This window comes from Mytilus edulis, chromosome 7, assembly GCF_963676685.1.
Source record: "Mytilus edulis chromosome 7, xbMytEdul2.2, whole genome shotgun sequence".
In the NCBI taxonomy this organism is placed as follows: domain Eukaryota; kingdom Metazoa; phylum Mollusca; class Bivalvia; order Mytilida; family Mytilidae; genus Mytilus; species Mytilus edulis.
The window spans coordinates 66,550,065-66,573,551 of record NC_092350.1 but is presented as its reverse complement, the minus strand read 5'-3'; the positions used below and the strand labels follow the sequence as shown (position 1 = coordinate 66,573,551).

General features: G+C 31.6%; 1 protein-coding gene across 2 annotated transcripts in view; it reads right to left on the bottom strand.

The window, feature by feature from the left end:
- The window catches only part of LOC139482047 (PAX-interacting protein 1-like), a 42,490-nt gene extending 19,168 nt beyond the window's left edge, over positions 1-23,322 (bottom strand). For both annotated transcript variants that reach the window (XR_011654756.1, XM_071265694.1), the window contains exons 1-7: positions 23,129-23,322; positions 8,894-9,031; positions 8,326-8,369; positions 6,818-6,878; positions 5,822-5,935; positions 4,707-5,096; positions 186-449 (exon numbers count right to left, since the gene is read on the bottom strand). Coding sequence is in view for 1 of the 2 variants with exons in the window: in XM_071265694.1 (XP_071121795.1) it covers positions 186-449; positions 4,707-5,096; positions 5,822-5,935; positions 6,818-6,878; positions 8,326-8,369; positions 8,894-9,031; positions 23,129-23,233 (1,116 nt within the window). In the remaining variant the exon portion in view is untranslated. The remainder of the gene's footprint in view (positions 1-185; positions 450-4,706; positions 5,097-5,821; positions 5,936-6,817; positions 6,879-8,325; positions 8,370-8,893; positions 9,032-23,128) is intronic.
- Between the last annotated feature and the right edge of the window lie 165 nt (positions 23,323-23,487).

Genomic DNA, 23,487 nt, shown 5'->3' with positions numbered 1-23,487 from the left:
CTTCATTTTATGACAAAAATTTGAAAAAAACCTTCTAAAGTTAATGTTCTATTTGGCATGGGCACTGAATTGATAAATGATATACCAATAAAATTTCATCTTTTCACTGTTGGACTAGCCATGGTAAAAAATTGTGAGTCCAGGGACTCACCATAAACAATTCTTAGTGTGATGCACGAATGTACCTTATTTGTAGGTGGAGGTGGTCTAGCCTGCCTCATCTCATTGTTTGTGATGTTACGTAGTGTCCTCATGTGAGATAGGAAATCCTGCTGAGATAAGTGTGGAGCACCACCCTGCTGAGATAGGTGTGGAGGTGCACCCTGCTGAAACTGTTGTGGTGCACCACCCTGCTGGAACTGTTGTAACTGCGGTGGGAGAGGGTAAGGGGGCATGGATGGCATCCTAGGTACGGGAATGTGACCACTCCTACTACCAACACCGACACCCTGTGTGAAAAATCAAAACACTCGTCTAAAACTCTACATGTGCAGTGATTACATGTGTTACAAATAATGCAACATGACATATCATGATTTTCTTCATATTTTCACAAAATAATTAAAAAAGCAATCTGATTAAACAGTGAAGTGTTTCCAAACAAAATTGGAGTTGCATTTTTAGGAAAGTAATTTTAAATGAAATATAAACTGTTCTGGATCATACTATGTCATGTTACAATCAAATATAACTGCAAAATCATAAAAAAAAAACCATGTAAACTCATTTGACCACTGATGTAAATGCAAAGTGTTGTTATTATTAAATCTCGTCCAAATGTTCCTAATACAAATTTTGGAACAAATTCTAATAGTTTTATACTAAATAAAATGCACATAAATTACTATGTGCACTGGAGGGAGGTATCAATGGATGCTTTTTATCACTTGTATTTGGATGGCTTTTTAAAGTGCTTTCTGTCAATACGTTAAGTTGTAAATTCCAACTTTTTTCCTTCATTTTCCCAGAAACAAATTTTTTACCCCCTCTAGCTATCGCACTTCCCTACTTTTTTTACACCAATATCATACATCCCAAAAGCATGTCTTCCCCCTCAAGTCTTTGTAATGAAGGTATGAACACTCCATATGGGAGGGTTGAGTGGTCAAGACTTTTTTTTTTGCCATGGACTTGTCAAAAATCAAAGTCTATATTTGCTGTTCAGTAGTTTAATTAGTTGGGTTCTTTTACAATATAATCATGCAAAATAAAATTTTGGTTTTATAGTAAATTCTTGAATTGGAAATTTTGCAAATCATCAAAATTTGTATAATTCTAAGTGATTTAGTTTCAATTGCTTTATAAAAACTGTTAATTTAAAGTTAACTTTGAAAGTATATGTTGTAAAAAATCTGGAAATTAACATGTTTTTTTTCCCTGATATTTACCAAATTCCTTCTTTAATAATGAGCTAGAACACTATTTGTCTGTTTTAAAGTAAACAAGAATGTGTCCATAGTACACGGATGCCCCACTCGCACTATCATTTTCTATGTTCAGTGGACCGTGAAATTGGGGTCAAACTTATAATTTGGAATTATAATTACAAAGATCATATCATAGGGAACATGTGTACTAAGTTTCAAGTTGATGTAACTTTAACATTATCAAAAACTACCTTGACCAAAAACTTTAACCTGAACTTTGCACTATCATTTTCTATGTTCAGTGGACCATGAAATTGGGGTCAAAACTATAATTTGGCATTAAAATTAGAAAGATCATATCATGGGGAACATGTGTACTAAGTTTCAAGTTGATTGGACTTCAACTTCTTCAAAAACTACCTTGACCAAAAACTTTAACCTGAAGCAAACGGACGTAGACGGACGGACGAACGAACGGAGGCACAGACCAGAAAACATAATGCCCCTCTACTATCGTAGGTGGGGCATAAAAATCTACAAAAGTTGCCAAACTACATAACATTATTGATTCCTAGTATCAGTGAACATTGGACATTGTGGGCTATGAAGCTAATACCATGTGAAGAGTGTTTATGTCATGCTTAAATATTCTAAATAAGTAATATAACTGTGACCACTGAACCATGAAGTTAAAAATATATATCCTCCTTTTAACATTGGTTTTAAATTGTTCAAGAGAGGAAACTAAACAGCAGATTTTAAAATCCCTTACACTTGATACTGATCAACATATTTTGAAGCATGACAGGTGTCACATGTGGAGAAGGTTCTTGTATCCTTCCAGAACACCAGACATCACCCTAATTTTTTGGTGAGGTTATTTTTTTGTCTTAAGTTTTCTATGCTGTGTTTTGTGTACTGTTGTTTGTCCATTGGTCTTTTTCTTTTTGACCCATGGCATTATAAGTTTATTTTTCAACATATGAGTTTGAATGTCCTTTTGGTATCTTTTTCCTGTCTTTTACACAGTCAGTCAGGAGTACTACTTTAGAAGTGTATTTCATTTACTTGAAGAAATAAAAAAAAATATACACATATAAGTAAATTTGTAGGATACTTATACAAGTGAATTTTATTTACTTGTATAGGTAAAAAAAAATTGGCTTAGTTATATCCCTTAGGCATTCAGAATTTTTTACTTGTATAAGTAAAAAAATCATCCTTTCTTCTTTTCTTGAATTCTTAAGATTTCTTTGCTCTAATAGAATCTTAAATTGTGTACCCTTTACAGATGTCTACTAATCATTTAAGTGTTATTTGATAGACAATGAAAATCCATTTTTTTAGAAAACTAAGGGGAGATTATTCAAACATTATTTATTTACTTATATGTGTATATTTTTTTTTACTTCTTCAAGTAAATAAAATACACTTGTACAAGTAGTACCCCTAACTGACAGTATTCAAATTTTTCCAGACCAAATACTTAAGTTTTTCTACAGTGCTCACTAGCCTGTGTGGTTGTGTCTCAGTAATTCTCTTAGAATTTCAGTTACATGTGTTCCATCATTTCTTTTGAAGATGGATGGATGATTATCATCCAGCAGCAAATTGATATGCATATTCAGGACAAGAACAAGTTAATTTTATACAAATATAAACCCTGCTTTACACTGGACCCGCCATGCTGAGCTGGATTTTTATTTGCTAGTTCACAATCTTAAGGTAACAAACAGTTCGAAAGAAGACATGATGACATGTCACCGTACCCAGACACATTATTTCGACTTTGAGCCAACCAGTATTTGCACAGAAAGATTACAATTTTTCATTGAAAAAGAAATATTGTTTAGCCTTCTAATATCTAACATTTTAAGAGAATTAGATTCAAACCACTCTTCTTATGCTAAAAAAATTTTCTACACAATCAGCGACAATAGTTATATTTTTAGTTTTTTTAAAGACCTCCTGTTTTAATTTTAGAAAATTTAACTTTCTTGTTTGGAGAATATTGTGCTACCATCGAGGCAGTGCATTCCATAGCAAGCAAAGAGTAGAGCTAATCTAAATAAGGGATGGCAGCTCCCGTAGGCCATTTCTGTGCTCACCGTTTCCCTTTATGTGCACCCCTCTACCCTTATGCATTTTCATTTGTATTCTGACATGTCTGAGGGAAATAAAAACTTTTCAATGCAAATTAATCATTTTAAATAAAGTTAAAACTTTAAAAAAAAAAATTCAAAAATACACCAATTAAATAATGATTTAATATTTCAACTCTATAAACATGATCAAGGTTATCCTATTTCAGTCAAGAAATTGCCCTTTTGCACCCTTCATCTTAAAATTGTGCCCATTTGCCCTTAAATTCTAGCAAAACACTGGAGTACTACCTACATAATTCAACCACAAACTTTCAAAAAATTTAAACATGGTAAATATAATTCTATCATTCTAAATATATATGCATTATCTATGTGAATAAAGATCAGAATGACTGTTTTGAAGAATTAAACATGCAGCTATGTTAAAAATAAAAGACACTTTTTCAAGCAAGGCCTGACAATATTTGTGTGTTGTTTATCACTGAAGGGTGTATGCTTGTTAGTTCTCCAAATAAGATTTTTATAGGATGAAAGAAAAAACTAAAATTATTTTCATACAAAATAAGTAAATATTTATTTGTAGCACAACTAACATAAACTTTAAAATCTGTGTCAATTTCCCAAAATAAGCCCACTAGTTAATTGTTAATCAATTGAACTCTTGATTCTTTTTAAAAACACAAAATATGCATCAACTTTATAAAAGAAAAAAAAAAGAAAAAAAAAACCATTTATAACACTAGGGTCACAAAAGCTAAATAAATTATTATATTTTTTGTTGGTGTTGAAGACTGAAAAAAATAACAAAACTTGAACCTTCATGTATAAAATTAAAAACAGAAACTTAAAACATATAATCTATTCTGCATGACCATTCAAGTATGCAACAATTACAAAAAGCAAATAACTAAATTCAACTAAAAATCTATTAAGAACATGAATGATTTATATAAGGGACAACTAAGAAGGGGAACAAAACATGACCCTAGGACTGAATTCATGCAAGAGAAAATACCACAACAATCGTAACAGTGACATGCATGTCGTGCAAAGAAGCTGCGAGCAGGCAAACCTGTATACGATTGTTGACCATACGAGCAAGTGCTTCTCTTGCAGTGCCACTGGGGGTGCCAGGACGTGCTGAACTACCGGGTGTATCAGGGCGGGATATTCCTTTATCTTCATTGGATAACCGTCTCTCTAAAACAGCTGCTGCCAGCTGTTGAGAAATCACCTGTTTTGACATGTTCCGTCCTGCAGAATCCTGGTGGCCTGGTGAGCGTCTTGGAGATTTGTCAGGGCGTACACGACCTTTCTGTACTCTCTCTGAAAAGTCTGCAAAGTTTGGCCTTGGTAAACCCATATTTGCTCTATCTAGAATTGGCATTGTCTGTGGTTCACTTGTATCCATAGGCTGTGGTAAAGGTGGAGTTGGAATCTTCTCCTGGGGTGGTGTGGCAGGTGGTGTTGGGGGTGTGGGTGGTTCAGGTTCAGGATATACAATAAGCCGTGGATGATATATCGATTCATCCACTTTGGTCTCTTTCTTGATGCTGTCTGTTACCCAGTCTGGTGTCACAATGTTAACCTTTTCTGCATGTTTCAAAGCTGCTTCATATTTTGCCTACAAATAAAGATCATTAACAAAGTTATTCACATGGCTGATTTCTCAGAATACTCCAACTTGAGTTTTTGTTGGTGAGGTTGTTATGGAATATGTTTGGCTCGTAAATTTATTTTCTTATTGAAGAATTTTGACCAATAGAAATCCTTTAAGGTCAAAATTTTATTTATACTGAATAATAAATCTGAAAAGGTTGGTTTTTTCATAAAAATATTTATAACAATTTCTAATATAGCAATATTAACATGTAATCATTTTTTGTTACACTGTTTTTGAAAAAATGTATTACAAAAAAAGTGTTCCCCAAAAAAATGCATGGTCATGATTGTGTTTGATAGTTAACTTTCATAATTTTTGTTTATTTATTGGTACACTTAATTAAAAGTAAATAAGGCTAATGATTTCTCTAATGAATTATTTCACATTTTGTCATCTCAAGACTTTCATGGCTAAGATTATGATATTGGATTTGCTTATTGTTGAAGACTTAGTAAGTAATGTACAAAAAAAATGATATTTTTCAACAAAATTATGTCTGTAATTGGTAACCCTGTATGTGGGTCTGGATATGGTCCTTCATAAGTAGTTTTTCTATATTTTTTGGCCACTCATTTTCTATTCTATATCTTTTTTTTAGCCTATTTTTCTTGATTTTAATTTTTCCTCATCCAGACCCTTCTACAAGTTAAAAATAAATTTAGATTTAAAAGTCAACTTTATCTTACTCCTTCTGTAGCTGTAGTAATTAGATGTGTACATTTACTATCCAGTTTCTGCTGACATTTCCCTCCATTGTAAGTTATCATTCCCCATATATGTAAAGTGTCTTCTGCATCAAGCTATAAATAGACAATCTCAAAAAAATAAACATGTAAACACTCTTCTGCGTCAAGCTAAAACAGACAATCTCAGGAAAACAAACATGTGTTTCAAGCTATAAATAGACATTCTCATGAAAATAAACATGTGCATCAAGCTACAAATAGACAATCTCATAAAAGTAAACATGGCCCTTTAAAGCTTGTTGTTCGGTGTGAGCCAAGGCTTAGTGTTGAAGGCTGTACCTTGACCTATCATGGTTTACTTTTATAAATTGTGACTTGGATGGAGAGTTGTCTCATTGTCACTCATACCACATCTTCCTATATCTATGTAAACTTAGCAACACTTTATGCAATTAATTTTGCTAGATTATGTTAACGGTTCAATTAAATGTGTTGGCTTATACAGAGTGGTATACTCCTTCATAGCTGTTATTTGGCATAGTTTAATTAACTATATTGTACAAACAAGTTTATCTTCGAATTTTAAGTTTTGTGGTTTCAACTTTTCCGATTTGAACATTGGAAACTGAATAATTTGTTAGTGTGGTTTCCAAAAACACATAATTGCTTCTCTACAAATACAAGAATCAAATAAACTACTTGTGTGTCTGTCTGTATAGGCCCAGAATAATGTGATGGTCTTTGTTTGCTCTCTGCCATGATCGAATTTCCTTTTCTTTCATTATAGTAGAATAAATCAAGTCATTGGTTTTCTCTTTTGATTTTTTTGCATTTTGTCTCCATTTCCTTTTATAACATACAATACAGTTTGGATTCTATTCATTGTCAAAGGCAGTCCAAAGAGTTGTAATTATTGACATCTGCTTTTAGGTCTTTTATGGAAATTTGTCTTATTAGCAATCATACCACTTCTTATATTCATAATCATAATATTACCTGAGATGAACAAGCAACAACTCCCGAGAATAGAAGGTCTGCTGGAGAAAATACTGGGATGCTTCAAACAGTTAAGAAAATTATAAGCATTTAAATGTACCATAAGTGATCAATACTGTAAAAGCTATATCAAGAAATTGTGTCCTATAACTGTCTTAATACTGATATTACAAGTGAAACTGTGAGATTCTACTCACTGATGATACCCATGCCACAAGTGGATAATTTTAATAGTGGAAAAATATGCAAGTATTCGGTAAACAGGAAGTTGTTGAGCGATGAATCTGAAAATGCATCACACGGTATAGCTGACTTGTATAAATCCTGAAACCAAATTTCAGAAATTCTTGTATTGTAGTTCCAGAGAAAAATGTGACAAAAATTTTCGACTTGGCTATCATGTGTAAAATCATACAAGTGTTCAGTAAACAGCAAGTTTCCGAGTGATGAATCTGAAAACACATCAAACGGTATAGCTGACTTATTTAAACCCTGAAACCAAATTTCAGAAATCCTTGTATTGTAGTTCCTGAGAAAAACGTGACGAAAATTTTCAACTTGGCTATCATGTGTAAAATCATACAAGTGTTCAGTAAACAGCAAGTTGTCGAGTGATGGATCTGAAAACGCATCACACGGTATAGCAGACTTATATAAACCTTGAAACCAAATTTCAGAAATCCTTGTATTGTAGTTTCTGAGAAAAATGTGACAAAATTTTCATGGGACAGACAGACTGATGGACTGACAGACGGACTGTCAGATGGATAGACAGAGGTAAAACAGTATGCCCACTTTGAATATACTATTAACACAATCTTTTCTACAATCTCCCATTTTTCTGTACTGTAAATTCAGATATTATTGCGAAAATGCGAAAGGGTTATAATCGCAATAATTTAAACTTGCAATTTGAAAATTTTCCATATCATTTAAAAGGATTTTTCTCAATATTGCAAAAATAAAAATCACATTTTAGTCTAAAATGACAAAATTGCAATAAGAAATGCACGCAATAATTTCTAAATTTACAGTAATAAATGTGTGCAACATTTGTATGTTATCTGAATATCTGTCAAAGCTCGAACCTATGCAAGTCAGTATGTCAATATTCTGCCTTTTTGAGTGGTTCCTCTTTTCTTTTTTATTTTATCAATTGTGATGTTTACATTTTTATACAGATGGAGGGATTGTTTGAGAACAAATTCTTGCAGTCTCTTTAATTTGTAGAGTTAATTTTGCGAATTTGAGCACACAAAAATTGTTAATGTCTTTTTCATGTTTCCAGATTGTCCTCAAGAAATTTAGTTGCCATCATGACCATAGCTGGCAAAATAGAAATACAGAAGGAAAAGAATTTGAGTAATTAGGTGCTCCTGAAAAAAAACTTAAAAAAGCTCATAATTTCTTGGTTTTTATAGATTTTAAAAATAAAGGACTATATATATATTATCTAAATCATGATGCATATATATTTATCTGTGAAATGTTATTATTGCAAAGGATACGGAAGCTGTTTCTTGCATTTTATAGACAGGTAAACCCAGCTGGACTGAAAATAAACAAAGAAAAAGATTAACAATACTGTGTGAATTCATCAGTAAATGGTCAAATGAATGTACCAGTGTTTAAAGTGTAATAACAGAAACATATCATTTATTAGCAAATGAATAAATAAATAGCAGATGGCTTTGTCGTTAAATATGAAGCATACAAGTTAAAAATTGATAAAGATATATGTGGATAAATCTTAAAATTCAGCTGTCAACATTTTTTTCACTGCAAAACATATTCTTTCATATAACATGAAGCCTAAATTAATGTATAATTGTTTGTTTCCCCAATCCCGACCCTGCCAAGCAGATGTGGGTAGGTAGGTAAGGAAATAATTTTATTTTCCAAAAAGCTTGAAAATTATCGAATGATCCAGCAAGCCTGAAAATTGAAAAAGAAGAAAATAATATTTGACTAAGTTTTGACAATAAAATTTTATGAGTAGGACCATTTTTGCTGGGTCGGTCGGGATTGGGAAAACAAACAATATTTTATTTTAGGCCTGAAATGATGTTTAATTACCCTGACAACAGGAAGATCAAATAATTCCTTGGCTTCTGAATATTCATCTTGTGACGGGTCGTCAGATATCACATGACTGACCATCTCACTCAGATAGGTGTCTTGTTTAGCTCCACCCGCATTCAGGAGTTCCAATACCTATAAAAAGAATACTTATGAATATGCATTTTCTAATTGTATTCAGACACCTAAACACAAAGAAAGATAATTTACTATTTATAAATAAATGTTGGTGTTGATCACAGATTATGATGTACAGTCTTTACAATAAATTTTTGAAGTGCAACTTTATGAAAATATAAGTTAGCTTCTTTTCCCCTGTAGAGAACAGAAGCCTGGGCTGGTAGTCTGTGGTTAAGCGTGAAGACTGGATGTATATTCTACTAATGAACTCAAAATCATTAACTTTTTTATTTTTAGACTTTTTTAAATCCTCGCATCTGTGCAGAAATCTACTTCCTTTTTGAATGTTCCGCTCTTGTTTGCATGAGACTTTGAATACAATATATATTTATCAGTCTAGTAAAATGTAGGATTGGAACTCAATACCCATTCATTTTTAATAATTGTTATAATATGAAAAAACGTTACCTTTGTTAATATTGAATATGACGTCATAACTAAAGTAACGTCACAACTAAATCCCTAACAACAGAACCAAAATTGGAAACGTTACATTATTTCTGTTTCTTTTACAGTCAGGGGTACTACTTGTACAAGTGTATTTTATTAACTTAAAGAAGTAAAAAAAAATATACACATATAAGTAAATTTGTAGGATACTTATTATATACAAGTGAATTTTATTTACTTGTATAGGTAAAAAAAAAATTGGCTTAGTTATGTCCTTTAGGCATTCAGAATTTTTTACTTGTATAAGTAAAAAAATCCTCCTTTCTTCTTTTCTTGAATTCTTAAGATTTCTTTCCTCTAATAGAATTTTAAATTGTGTACCCTTTATAGATGTCTTTACTAATCATTTAAGTGTAATATAATGGACAATGAAAATCCCATTTGTCTGTTATCTTCATAACACTGCTCATTTACAAGCCCCAAAGGAGCAATTTTTGATTGCCTTGCGCAAATATAGAAGATCTTTGCTCAATCAGTTTCTTTGATGAATTAATGAGATGAAACATTGAACTTAAACAGTTAGAGCTCTGACATAAACAAGTCAGAATAAAATGACTTCCATATATAGGTCAGATATAATTTGATGTAAGTGTTGTCTCCCTTCTTGCACTCAACAGAATATGACTTGTACAGGTCAGTTTATGTCAGACAGGTCAGTTTATGTCAGACTTTAATTTATCATAAAATGACTTCCACAGGTCAGCTTTTGCATAAAATATTGTGACTTAATATCTTCATATTCTAATAAGATTTATGTCCCTTTTTAATGCATTTTGACTTAGAGAGGTCATTTTTGTTCTGACTTGAAGCAGTCATTACTACCACTTTGTTATCAATCTCCATAAAAATATAGTGATTACTAGTTTCGAATCAAAGAGTTTAAAAAGTGGGGCTCATCATACCTTCTTCTTTCCAGAATCTTAACATAATATATTTATCTCATTAAATTCAACCATTTCAAAATACAAACAAAAACCAAAGCAGAAAAAATTATCATACAATTTTCTGTCAATATCAAAAGATTTACAAAATACAATATTGGATACATTTACTAGTACCATGACAATACTTCAAATCTTCCAAGGAAAAACATTTATTGTTTTAATATTTCATTGAGGTAAATACTGTTGTGCAAACTGACTCAAACAAGTCATACTATGTTCTGACTTCAAAGAGTCAGTCAAAACTAAACTTATTTCAACCTTTAAGTCTAGTACTGTCATATTGATTTTAAAATGTATGGGAAAGCCAGATATAGGACAGAGGAAATATTAAAGGTCCCCTAAAGTCACAATGAGGACTATAAAAAAAATTATTTGGTATATTCAATATTTAAATGCATTTTCTTTTAAACAGGTCAAATCATGTTGTGACTTAAATCAGTCAGCCCAAAACTAAATTTATTGAAATTTTTAGAGTGGGGCACTGACATATGATACATGTATTAAATGAAAGTATGGGAACGTCAGACATAAGAAATATACGTAAGATCCCCTAAAATAAATAACCATTTGACTTAATTGTTTCTAAACATTTATCAAATAAATTCACAAATGGCAGATTCAGAAGCAGGGCTTAAAGGAAGTACACCTAGCTTTGATAGGAAAATTTGTTCTTCAATCTGACTTGAACAGGTCAAATCATGTTCAGACAAATTGACTTAAACAGGTCAAATGGGCATGTTCGGACAAATTGACTTAAACAGGTCAAATCATGTTCTGACTTAAAAGAGTCTGTCAAAAACTAAATGGCTTGCAAAGTTCTGTTAAAGTCGTGCATTATCATGATTGTGATGTGATTGTTAGAATGTATGGATACAAGTAGGAAAAAAAATCACAAAAAATTAAGTCACAATTATAAGAACTATATATATAAAAGATAATTTGGTATATTTTTCAGATATCTTAATATTTAATTGAGGTAAATCCTGTTGTGCAAACTGACTTGAACAAGTCACATTATGTTCTGACTTCAAGGAGTCAGTAAAAAACTATACTTTAATTAAGTATTGCAACTTTAAGTCTGGGATTGTCATATGCATTTAAGAATGTATAAGAAACTCAGATAAAAGACACCCAATAATAAAGTCACAAAAATGTGAACTATAAAAAAGTGTATTTGGTATACTATTATTTAATATTCAAATGTATTTTGTTAACAAATTTCTCCAAATTATTTTAAAATTTTATTATATTTCTGTATTTTCATGACTTTTTTTCTGTTAAATTAACATTTGGAACTTTCGGTTTTAAAAAACATTATTTTAAAAACAATTTGACTGAATTGTTTCTTAAAAAAATTATGAATTAATTAACTCAACAGTAGCAGATTCAGATATGGAGGGGGCTTAAAGGAAGAAGACTTAGTTTTGATTGGACATATTTTTTTCTGTCAACTGACTTAAACAGGTCAAATCATGTTGTGACTTAAATCAGTCAGCCCAAAACTAAATTTATTGAAATTTTTAGAGTGGGGCACTGACATATGATACATGTATTAAATGAAAGTATGGGAACGTCAGACATAAGAAATATACGTAAGATCCCCTAAAATAAATAACCATTTGACTTAATTGTTTCTAAACATTTATCAAATAAATTCACAAATGGCAGATTCAGAAGCAGGGCTTAAAGGAAGTACACCTAGCTTTGATAGGAAAATTTGTTCTTCAATCTGACTTGAACAGGTCAAATCATGTTCAGACAAATTGACTTAAACAGGTCAAATGGGCATGTTCGGACAAATTGACTTAAACAGGTCAAATCATGTTCTGACTTAAAAGAGTCTGTCAAAAACTAAATGGCTTGCAAAGTTCTGTTAAAGTCGTGCATTATCATGATTGTGATGTGATTGTTAGAATGTATGGATACAAGTAGGAAAAAAAATCACAAAAAATTAAGTCACAATTATAAGAACTATATATATAAAAGATAATTTGGTATATTTTTCAGATATCTTAATATTTAATTGAGGTAAATCCTGTTGTGCAAACTGACTTGAACAAGTCACATTATGTTCTGACTTCAAGGAGTCAGTAAAAAACTATACTTTAATTAAGTATTGCAACTTTAAGTCTGGGATTGTCATATGCATTTAAGAATGTATAAGAAACTCAGATAAAAGACACCCAATAATAAAGTCACAAAAATGTGAACTATAAAAAAGTGTATTTGGTATACTATTATTTAATATTCAAATGTATTTTGTTAACAAATTTCTCCAAATTATTTTAAAATTTTATTATATTTCTGTATTTTCATGACTTTTTTTCTGTTAAATTAACATTTGGAACTTTCGGTTTTAAAAAACATTATTTTAAAAACAATTTGACTGAATTGTTTCTTAAAAAAATTATGAATTAATTAACTCAACAGTAGCAGATTCAGATATGGAGGGGGCTTAAAGGAAGAAGACTTAGTTTTGATTGGACATATTTTTTTCTGTCAACTGACTTAAACAGGTCAAATCGTGTTCTGACTTCAAAGAGTCAGTCCCAACTAAACTTATTTCAACAATTAAGTCTAGTTTTTTCATATTGATTTAAAAATGTACGGAGGAACAAAGGTCCCCATACAGCGCAATAATGAGGACTATAAAAAAGTTTATTTTGCATATTCAATATTTAAATGTATTTTGTTTTAAACCGGTCAAATTATGTTCTGACTTCAAAGAGTCAGTCAAAAACTTCACTTTTAATAAGCTAATTATTACAACTTTTTAGTCTGGCATTGTCATATGCATTTAAGAATGTATGGGAAAATCAGATAAAAGACACCCAATAATAAAGTCACAATAATGAGGACTATAAAAAAATGTGTTTGGTATATTTTATATTCAAATAAAGGAGTAGGTCCAGTAAGACCCCTTTTTGGCCCCAAAATATAGCAGTTTTACAAAATTGTTCAAATGTAAACTTACAGTTATTAATTGGACAGAAGAATGCTTCTGCTACATAAATATGGGCTGTTTTTTACAATACAATGAAAATATATCGGGTACTAGCACCACAAAGCCATGCTAAATTACTGAATTCTTCTCAATTCTAGCATTTTAGTTGAATTTTAGACGGATTTCGTGTAAAACGAAAGTGGCCGCATTCGTGTTCATCCTTAATATTAAAATGTAAGTTGTATTTTATGATAATACATAACATAGATAAAGGTTGAGGATGAACACGGATGCGGCCACTTTCATTTTTGACAAAAACCATCTGAAAAGTGACATTTTTCGGCATATTTGGTAGATTTTTCTTATTTCAGCTTGAATCGGTGCTTTTTTTATGATTAAATCAGTTAAAATCTTTCACAACAACTAATTGATTCAAATAAAATAGACACTTAAGTGTTTAAAAAGTGGTCAAAATCTTTCGTCAGATGAACCTGAAATTTGAGGCCAAAATCAGTCCTTACCGGACCTTCTCCTTTGTTTACAAATTTCATCAAACATCTTTAAATTTTATTATATTTTTGTATTTTCATGACCTTTCTTTTCTGTTAAGTTAACGGTTGTAAAATATATTATTTTAAACCATTTGACTGAATTGTTTCTAATAAACCTATCAATAAATTAACTCAACAGTAGCAGATTCAGATATTGGAAAAGGGGGGGGGGGGGGGAGGAGGGGGGGACTTAGAAGAAGAAGACCTAGTTTTGATTGGATTTAATTTTCTCTGTAAACTGACTAATTAACAGGTCAAATCATGTTCTGACTTCAAAGAGTCAGTCAAAACTAAACTTATTTCAACTTTTAAGTCTAGGATTTTCATATTGATTTTAAAATGTATGGGAAACCACGATAAAAGATTGATGAAATAAGGTCCCCTTAAGACACAATAATGAGGACTATACAAAAATGTATTTGGTATATTTTATATTCAAATGTATTTTGTTAACAAATTTCATCAAATTAATATCTTAAAAATTTATTCTATTTTCATACCTTTTTTCTGTTAAGTTAACAAATAGAAATTTTGGTTGTAAAAAACATTATTCTAAAACCATTTGACTGAATTGTTTCTTAATTTTTTTTTAACTCAACAGTAGCAGATTCAAATAAGGGAAAAGGGGGGGGGGGGGGGGCTAAGATAAAGAAACCTAGTTTGATTGGATTTTTTTTTCTGTAAACTGACTTTAACAGGTCAAATCATGTTCTGACTTCAAAGAGTCTGTCAAAACTAAACTTATTTCAACTTTTAAGCCCAGGATTTTCATATTGATTTAAAAATGTATGGAACATTTTTATTTGATAAATTCAATATTCAAATGCATTTTGTTTTTTTAGAGATTTTCATCAAATTATCTAAAAAAAAAATAGTGTATTATTTCTGTATTTTCATGACTTTTCTTTTTTGTTAAGTTAACACATGGAACTTGTGGTTGCAAAATTTTTTTATATTTTAATAACCATTTGACTGAATTGTTTCTAAAAAAACTCAGTAATTAATTAACTCAACAGTAGCAGATTGATATTTAGTGGGGAGGGGGATTAGAGGAAGAACACCTAGCTTTGATAGGACATTTTTATGCCCCACCTACGATAGTAGAGGGGCATTATGTTTTCTGGTCTGTGCGTCCGTTCGTCCGTCTGTCCAGCTTCAGGTTAAAGTTTTTGGTCAAGGTAGTTTTTGATGAAGTTGAAGTTCAATCAACTTCAAACTTAGTACACATGTTCCCTATGATATGATCTTTAAATTTTAATGCCAAATTAGAGTTTTTATCCCAATGTCACGGTCCACTGAACATAGAAAATGAAAGTGCGAGTGGGGCATTCGTGTACTGAGGACACATTCTTGTTTTCCTGTCAACTGACTTTAACAGGTCAAATCGTGTTCTGACTTCAAAAAGTCAGTCCCATCTAAACTTAATTCAACTTTTAAGTCTAGTTTTTTCATATTGATTTAAAAATGTACGGAAAAGCCAGATAAAAGACAGAGGAAATAAGGTCGCCATACAGCGCAATAATGAGGACTATAAAAAAGTTTATTTTGCATATTGATTATTCAATATTTAAATGTATTTTGTTTTAAACTGGTCAAATTATGTTCTAACTTCAAAGAGTCAGTCAAAAACTTCACTTTAACTTATTATTACAACTGTTAAGTCTGGCATTGTGATAAATATATGCATTTAAGAACGTATGGGAAAATCAGATAAAAGACACCCAATAATAAAGTCACAATAATGAGAACTAATATTTTATATTCAAATATATTTTGTTTACAAATTTCATCAAATCATCTTTAAATTTTATTATATTTCTGTATTTTCATGACCTTTCTTTTCTGTTAAGTTAACACATGGAACTTTTGGTTGTAAAATATTTTATTTTAAACCATTTGACTGAATTGTTTCTAATAAACTTATCAATTAATTAACTCAACAGTGGCAGATTCAGATAAAGGGGAAAAGGGGGGGGGGGCTTAGAAGAAGAAGACCTAGTTTTGATTGGATTTAATTTTCTCTGTAAACTGACTTTAACAGGTCAAATCATGTTCTGACTTCAAAGAGTCAGTCAAAACTAAACTTATGTCAACTTTTAAGTCTAGGATTTTCATATTGATTTTAAAATGTATGACAAACCAGATAAAAGACTGATGAAATATGGTCCCCTCGAGTCAAAATATTGAGGACTATAAAAAAAAATGTATTTGGTATATTTTATATTCAAATGTATTTTTTAACAAATTTCATCAAATTTATATCTTAAAAATTTATTTTATTTCTGTATTTTCATGACTTTTTTTTCTGTAAAGTTAACATATAGAACTTTTGGTTGTAAAAAACATTATTCTAAAAACCATTTGACTGAATTGTTTCTTAAAAAAAATTAATTATCTCAACAGTAGCAGATTCAGGTAAGGAGAAAAAGGGGGGAGGGGGGGCAAAGATGAAGAAACCTAGTTTGATCGGACTTTTTTTCTGTAAACTGACTTAAACAGGTCAAATCATGTTCTGTTAAAAAAATGTTGAGGAGAAAATACTTAGAAAATCAGACTAAGTTTGGTGACTTTGTTGTCCTTCAAGAAGTGGTACATATAAATACATAATATTTTCACTACAACTATCTATTGGGTGTTTTTTAAATAGATTTTTTAGCAGCATTTATAACTTTGTAATTTATGTTCAATTGTACACTTGTTATTCTTAATATAGATTTTTTTGGGAACAAAATCTTGTCAGGGTTTCTTATGGTACTAGCATGACAAGAGCATTCATATTCTAAAATACTCTAAACAAGTCATTATCTTCAGATCATTCGGAGTCTTTCTGGCCTTATTAAATTAAAGTCAGAAAATTCAGACTTTCATAAGTCAGAACATTCAGACTTTTATAAGTCAGAACATACTGACTTCCAATGTTCTTCTCACTTCTGTAGAAACAAAGACTATCTATATTTCAAATAAAAGGTTAATTCTTTATGTGGCTAAGCATCTGGGGTAAGAATTATAGATGTGTAACTTCATAGGAAAATATATATGCCATATAATTAGGGATTGACCCTGTATGTCATTCAAATCTTCTTGAAATGACGAATAGGAATATTATATGGTTTAGGGGTGGTGATCCAGACCATTTCAAAAAGGGGGATGGGGATGACCCCCATGGACTTTCCCTTTATTTCATTTGATTCGTTGTATTGTCCCATATAATAATATATAGGCTTAAGGGGTGGGGATCTCAACCGTTAACAAGTTTTCAAACATGAGGGGGTGGGGTGACCCCAAGGGACTTTATCTTTATTTCATTTGATTTGTCTTGTTGTCCCTTACACTAATATATATGGTTCAGGGGTGGGGATCTTGACCATTTACATGTTTTCACACAGTAGGGGTGAAACCCCCTCCCCCCAAGGGACTTCCCCTATATTACATTGGGTTTGTTTTATTTTCCCATACAAGAATATATATAGTTTAGGGGTGGGGATCTTGACCGTTTACAAAATATAAGAACATTCGCAAATGGCAGGGGAGGGGGTAAACCCAGAGACTAGCCCGGTATATTTCATTCAAATCAAATTGACATTATAAAAAGGAATATATATGGTTTACAGGTGGGGATCTCGACCATTTTCAAGATATAAGATCATTCTCAAATGACAAGGGGTGGGGCGACCCATAGAGACTAGCCTGGTATATTTCATTATACTTTACAGAGAGAACAACTTGAGTTTAGGGGGCAGGGATCTCGACTGTTCAACATTGTCAAATGACAGGGGTAGGGTACGTGATCCCTGGAGACTTACCCTACATTTCATTTGATTTGTTTTTTAAAATATCATATTCCATGTTCATAATTGAAAAATCTCTTTATAATGTTCTCAAGTTAAAATCATTTTTAAAATATAAATAAAAAAATATTTCGGTTCTTTAGTTAAACCCTCCCTTCCCTTTTCCTTTATTAAAATTATTCCGATTTCATTTCATTTACATTAATATCAATATTCAAAAGATCGTTTTTCTCATTGGGAGAAACGAAAAAACAAATATATTTATAAGCCGCAAACTCAGAAACAGTGTTGGCAAAAACCCGGGTTTTATGAGTATTGCCCAGCCCAGTGGGAAATACTGGGAAAACCCGGGTTTTACTGGGTAATACTGGGCAATACTGGGTAATATAAGATACTGGCCTGAATTTTAAAGAGGATTCAGTAATCAAACACAAATGCAATACATTTAAGATATATATAAACCTATTTTTATTTATAACTACATGTACGTTTACTTGTTTGAGTGTCTTATGATACATACATGTACAAAAGTACAAGTGTATACATCTGAGAAAGAATTATTCTTTCAACTCTGATACAAAATATTTTTTCAACTAGTGTATATATAACTAGTATAAAGAATTTAAGGATTACATGTACATGTAAGAAAAATTACTTTGAAATAATTTATATATATGTACAAATGTACAAAACTAATTAATAAGTAATTATTCAGATTAGAACACAGATATGTTTATATAACAATAATCAGTCTTTTCATTTCTATAAGAGTTAATGATAAGACCCTGTAGGGTGTTTATTTAGCAATCATGATTGCATATATAGCAATTTAATTTACAATTCACATAAACACTACAATAAGGTGTTAAGATTATTGAAACAATGCTTGGAAATTAACAAGAAATCCTAAAATGGGCAAATTTTGTATTTTGCCTACATAGAATTTATGTGGAGAAGAGAATGAAATTGAATATTTAATCTTTTAGAAATGACTCTCAATGGTTATCTGTATAAAATGTATATATTTAGCTATAGTACTTTGAAACTAAATCAAGTCTTTACTATTTTGTGTTGAAATAAGCTTAAAAAATCATATTGCCCAGTATTGCCCAGTATTCCCCGTTTCAGGGAGTATTGCCCAGCCCGGGAAAACCCGGGTTTTCCCGCCCAGTAAAACCAGGGCGGGTAATACTTTGCCAACCCTGCTCAGAAAGGTTAAAAAGTCAATTCATGATTGAGTTTAAAAATAGAAAAATCACGTGATGATGTTCAGCTCGAAGCAATCATTTTACTTTTAAAATTGCACTGACTCAGTGGTTATAATGTTAATACTGTTTAAGACAACACGAGTTGTCTCCCGAAAATAACAGTTCATTATCATAACAACATTTTCTGACCTGAACAAGTCAGAATTGTCAGACACCAGGTCATCTCAAAGGCCACGCGTCCGTATTTACAGGTCACACGCCTTCACGAAACAGCAACAAAATCACTTGCAAAGACCTTCTTCACATGCAAAAAATATTAAAATGGTCATGAAAATACGGAGGTAATATGTATTACCTTCTGAAAATGACCACATTGACCTAGATTTTCACTAAAAAAACGTAAATAATCACTATATTTTCAATAACTTCTCGTTCGAGAAACTCCCAAAACAACGACTCTCAAACACGTGATCTCTCGCAAAAAACCATGTGATCATATGTGTCTTAGATCGGCGGCAAATTCAAAATATCTTCTGGTTTGACGGAATCGATGGAAAACTACGCAAAACAAAAATTGACCCGTACAGGTCAGAATTTCAAAACATTTTCTGACTTGAAAAACTCATTTTATTCTGACTTGTTTATGTCAGAGCTCTGACTGTTAAATGAAAAAATTTGAGCAAACCTGGGAAAAATCATAAAAGCCATGATTTTACATCTCAAAACTTGAGGATTTTTGTGGGATTGTAAGAAAAATTTACTTATACAAGTAAATTTTTAAGAAAATTAAGGGGAGATTATTCAAACATTATTTATTTACTTATATGTGTATATTTTTTCTTACTTCTTCAAGTAAATAAAATACACTTGTATAAGTAGTACCCCTGACTGTTATATAAAAATGTTTGAATTAAAAAAAAATAATTAATACAGACTTCATCCCCATTCACAGGTAATGCCTGCCTCATATTAATGTAATATTATTTTTTTAAATCAATATAATGTTTAAAGAGGGTGATAGTTTTTTTTTCGTGCAACATGATTTGATATTTTTATTTCACGTGCAGCCGTGAACATGGTGAAAATATAAAAAAGTTAAGTTTTCCAGTGTGTTTTGTTAATCGGTAAAAAGATCAACATGCTGGAAATTTTTTATTGTTTGCTCATTGTGAAATAGCAATTTTATTTTAAAATTGAGAATGGAAATGGGGAATGTGTCAAAGAGACAACAACCCGACCAAATAAAAAACAACAGCAGAGGGTCACCAACAGGTCTTCAATGTAGCGAGAAATTCCCGCACCCGGAGGCGTCCTTCAGCTGGCCCCTAAACAAATATATACTAGTCCAGTGATAATGAACGCCATACTAATTTCCAAATTGTACACAAGAAACTAAAATTAAAATAATACAAGACTAACAAAGGCCAGAGGCTCCTGACTTGGGACAGGTGCAAAAATGCGGCGGGGTTAAACATGTTTGTGAGATCTCAACCCTCCCCCTATACCTCTAACCAATGTGGTAAAGTAAACGCATAACAATACGCACATTAAAATTCAGTTCAAGAGAAATCCGAGTCTGATGTCAGAAGATGTAACCAAAGAAAATAAACAAAATGACAAAAATACATAAATAACAACAGACTACTAGCAGTTAACTGACATGCCAGCTCCAGACTTCAATTAAACTGACTGAAAGATTATGATTTCATCATATGAACATCAGGCACAATCCTTCCCGTTAGGGGTTTAGTATCATACCATCATAACATATATGAGAAGAACATAACCCGTGTCATGCCAACAACTGTTTTTAAAAAAATAATGTGTTTAGTTCCGATGCAAAGACCTTATCAGTGACTCAATATTAACGCCAAAATATGCAATCTTTAATGACTTGACAACAGTATCGTAATTATATCCCTTCTTAATAAGTCTATTCAAAGGTTTTGTAAGTTTCTGAGGTGAATACTGACACCTTTGTGCTTTATAAAGAATATTACCATAAAAAATTGGATGTGAAATACCTGAACGTATTAGAAGTCTGCATGTTGAGCTATATTTACGAATGATGTCTTTATACCGATGATAAAATTTAGTAAATGTTTTGACTAGTTTGTGATATCGAAAACCCTGGTGTAATAATTTTTCAGTAATACATAAATTTCTCTCGTTAAAATCTAAAACATTGTTACATACACGAGCGAATCGTACAAGTTGAGATATATAAACACCGTAAGATGGTGACAAGGGAACGTCACCATCTAAAAACGGATAATTAACAATAGGAAATGAAAAATCATCCCTTTTATCATAAATTTTAGTATTCAGCTTTCCATTAGTGATATAGATATCAAGATCGAGAAAAGGGCAGTGGTCATTATTTATCAGATGTTATTTCGATGGGTCTTTGCTTATTTTTGTCATAAATTGTAACTCATAACAATACAAAAACAGGTCCGCAATAAGTGGTGCACAGTTAGTCCCCATTGGAATTCCGATAATCTGGGGCATAAAGGGAGGGTATCTGCATTCTTCCATGCAGATACCCTCCCTTTATGCCCCTCTTATTCACCCATATGTGCTAAAATTAAAATTTCAAGTGTTATTCTGGTATTTATGGTGTTAATTGGCCATTCGTATTAGCCATTATTTTGAGAACTCTAACTTAACTAAATAGAAATTCATGACATGAGTTCAACTTAATCTTTTACTTTACAACAGGATGATTTAGGGTTGGTGCTAAACAAATGGTTGAACTTCTTACTGTAAACAAACATATATTTTTAGCCTTATTGGTGGAGGAAGATGGTGTGACTAAAGTAGAAGAAATTCATCAGACATCACAGTACTAGCACAGGGGCTTGTTTAGTGGGTCAGACGAGGTTACCTCGTCTGACCAATTTTATATAGGATAGCGATCGCCATTGACAGTAAAACCTCGTCTGACCCACTAAACAAGCCCCTGTGGTACTAGATAATTTGGTATCCGGTCGTTCCGGCCCCAAACCGATCCGGCCCCAAGTCAATCCGGCCCAAAGTCGATCCGGCCCAAGTCGATCCGGCCCACGTCGATCCGTCCCCAAGTCGGTCCGGCCCCATGATAAAATATGAATTAACTATATTGTTTTTGGAGGAATTTGTCACAAATTTTAACAGTATAGATGGAATTTGAAAAATGTGTCCGATCGATGATGGATGACAACAGGTCAGTGAAGTATTGGAGTACCAGTTAAAGAACTATTTTAAATCGATACGAAAATGAGTGTTATTGTGTCCGTTTGTATCGCAGTTTCTACATTTTTAAATTATGAAGTTATTTTCCATGATAACTTTTACTTTGAATTTCATGGCGATTTTTTTTTATTCAGTTCACACACAGAATAGCTAAATAAATATTTTCCGTCCAATGGACCTATAAAATTTAACGCATCATTATGACTTTAATATTTAATCGAATCATTAGTCTATAATTGGTTTGTTTATTCAACAGTTGTCTGATGATTGTGAACTAAGGTAATGCCACTCGTAATCACTTAATTCAATCCAATGCTGATTTATTAATGTTCCGTAATATAATATCAGCACTCTTTTATAGAAACGATTCGGCAAATCAAACAACATTTCCTAATTTGAAAAAATTTATGAACTTAAGAAAAACAAAGTTAATATGTATCAGCTTGGGGATCGGCTTGTACCGTTCATGTATGTAACTATTTGTTATTACATGTTACACAAGATGAAACTTGTTAGGATCACAATTATAAGAAAATGCTAATTACTGCTGATTAATGTTGATGTCTAAATTCTTTTATATATGTTTTAATATAATTATAGCCAATAATCTTGAAAACTTGTAATAAAGACATAATCAACCTAGTTGTTTTATACTCATCTAAGGAAAATATTTTTCAAAGGCCTTTTTTAATTTGTTTACCGTACACCTTTAACATTATAATAATAATAATAAACATTTATGAATTACAATTAATATATATTTATTTTTATTCCTTAGAAATATTTTTTTTATTGGGGCCGGATCGACTTTACATATGGGCCGGATCGACGTGGGGCCGGATCGACGTGGGACGGATCGACTTGGGCCGGATCGACGTGGGGCCGGATCGACCCGAAAGCGATAATTTTAGTAAATATTGAATAATTTTGGACCTCTTTTGCAATATCGCCAACGACATAGTATTTGACGTCCTTGAATAGAGCCTCAGGTACGTTTACGGGCTTGTCCATGGATTCTGATCCTTCTAATTCTGTCATTTTCGTTCATTAATTTATTTGGGGCATTTCCCGCTGAATGTTTTTGCTCGCACAAAATAAAACATACAAATATCTTTTAAACGCTTATGACTATGATCATTTATTGTTACATTTACAAGCATTTCATGAACGTCGATCGAAAATCGATTTACGATTATTGTCGTAAATTAAATAATTTTTAATCAAAATTTATTATCAAAAGATATTCATTTAATCTTTAAACAATGTTTGTTCATTCATCAAATTAATTCAGA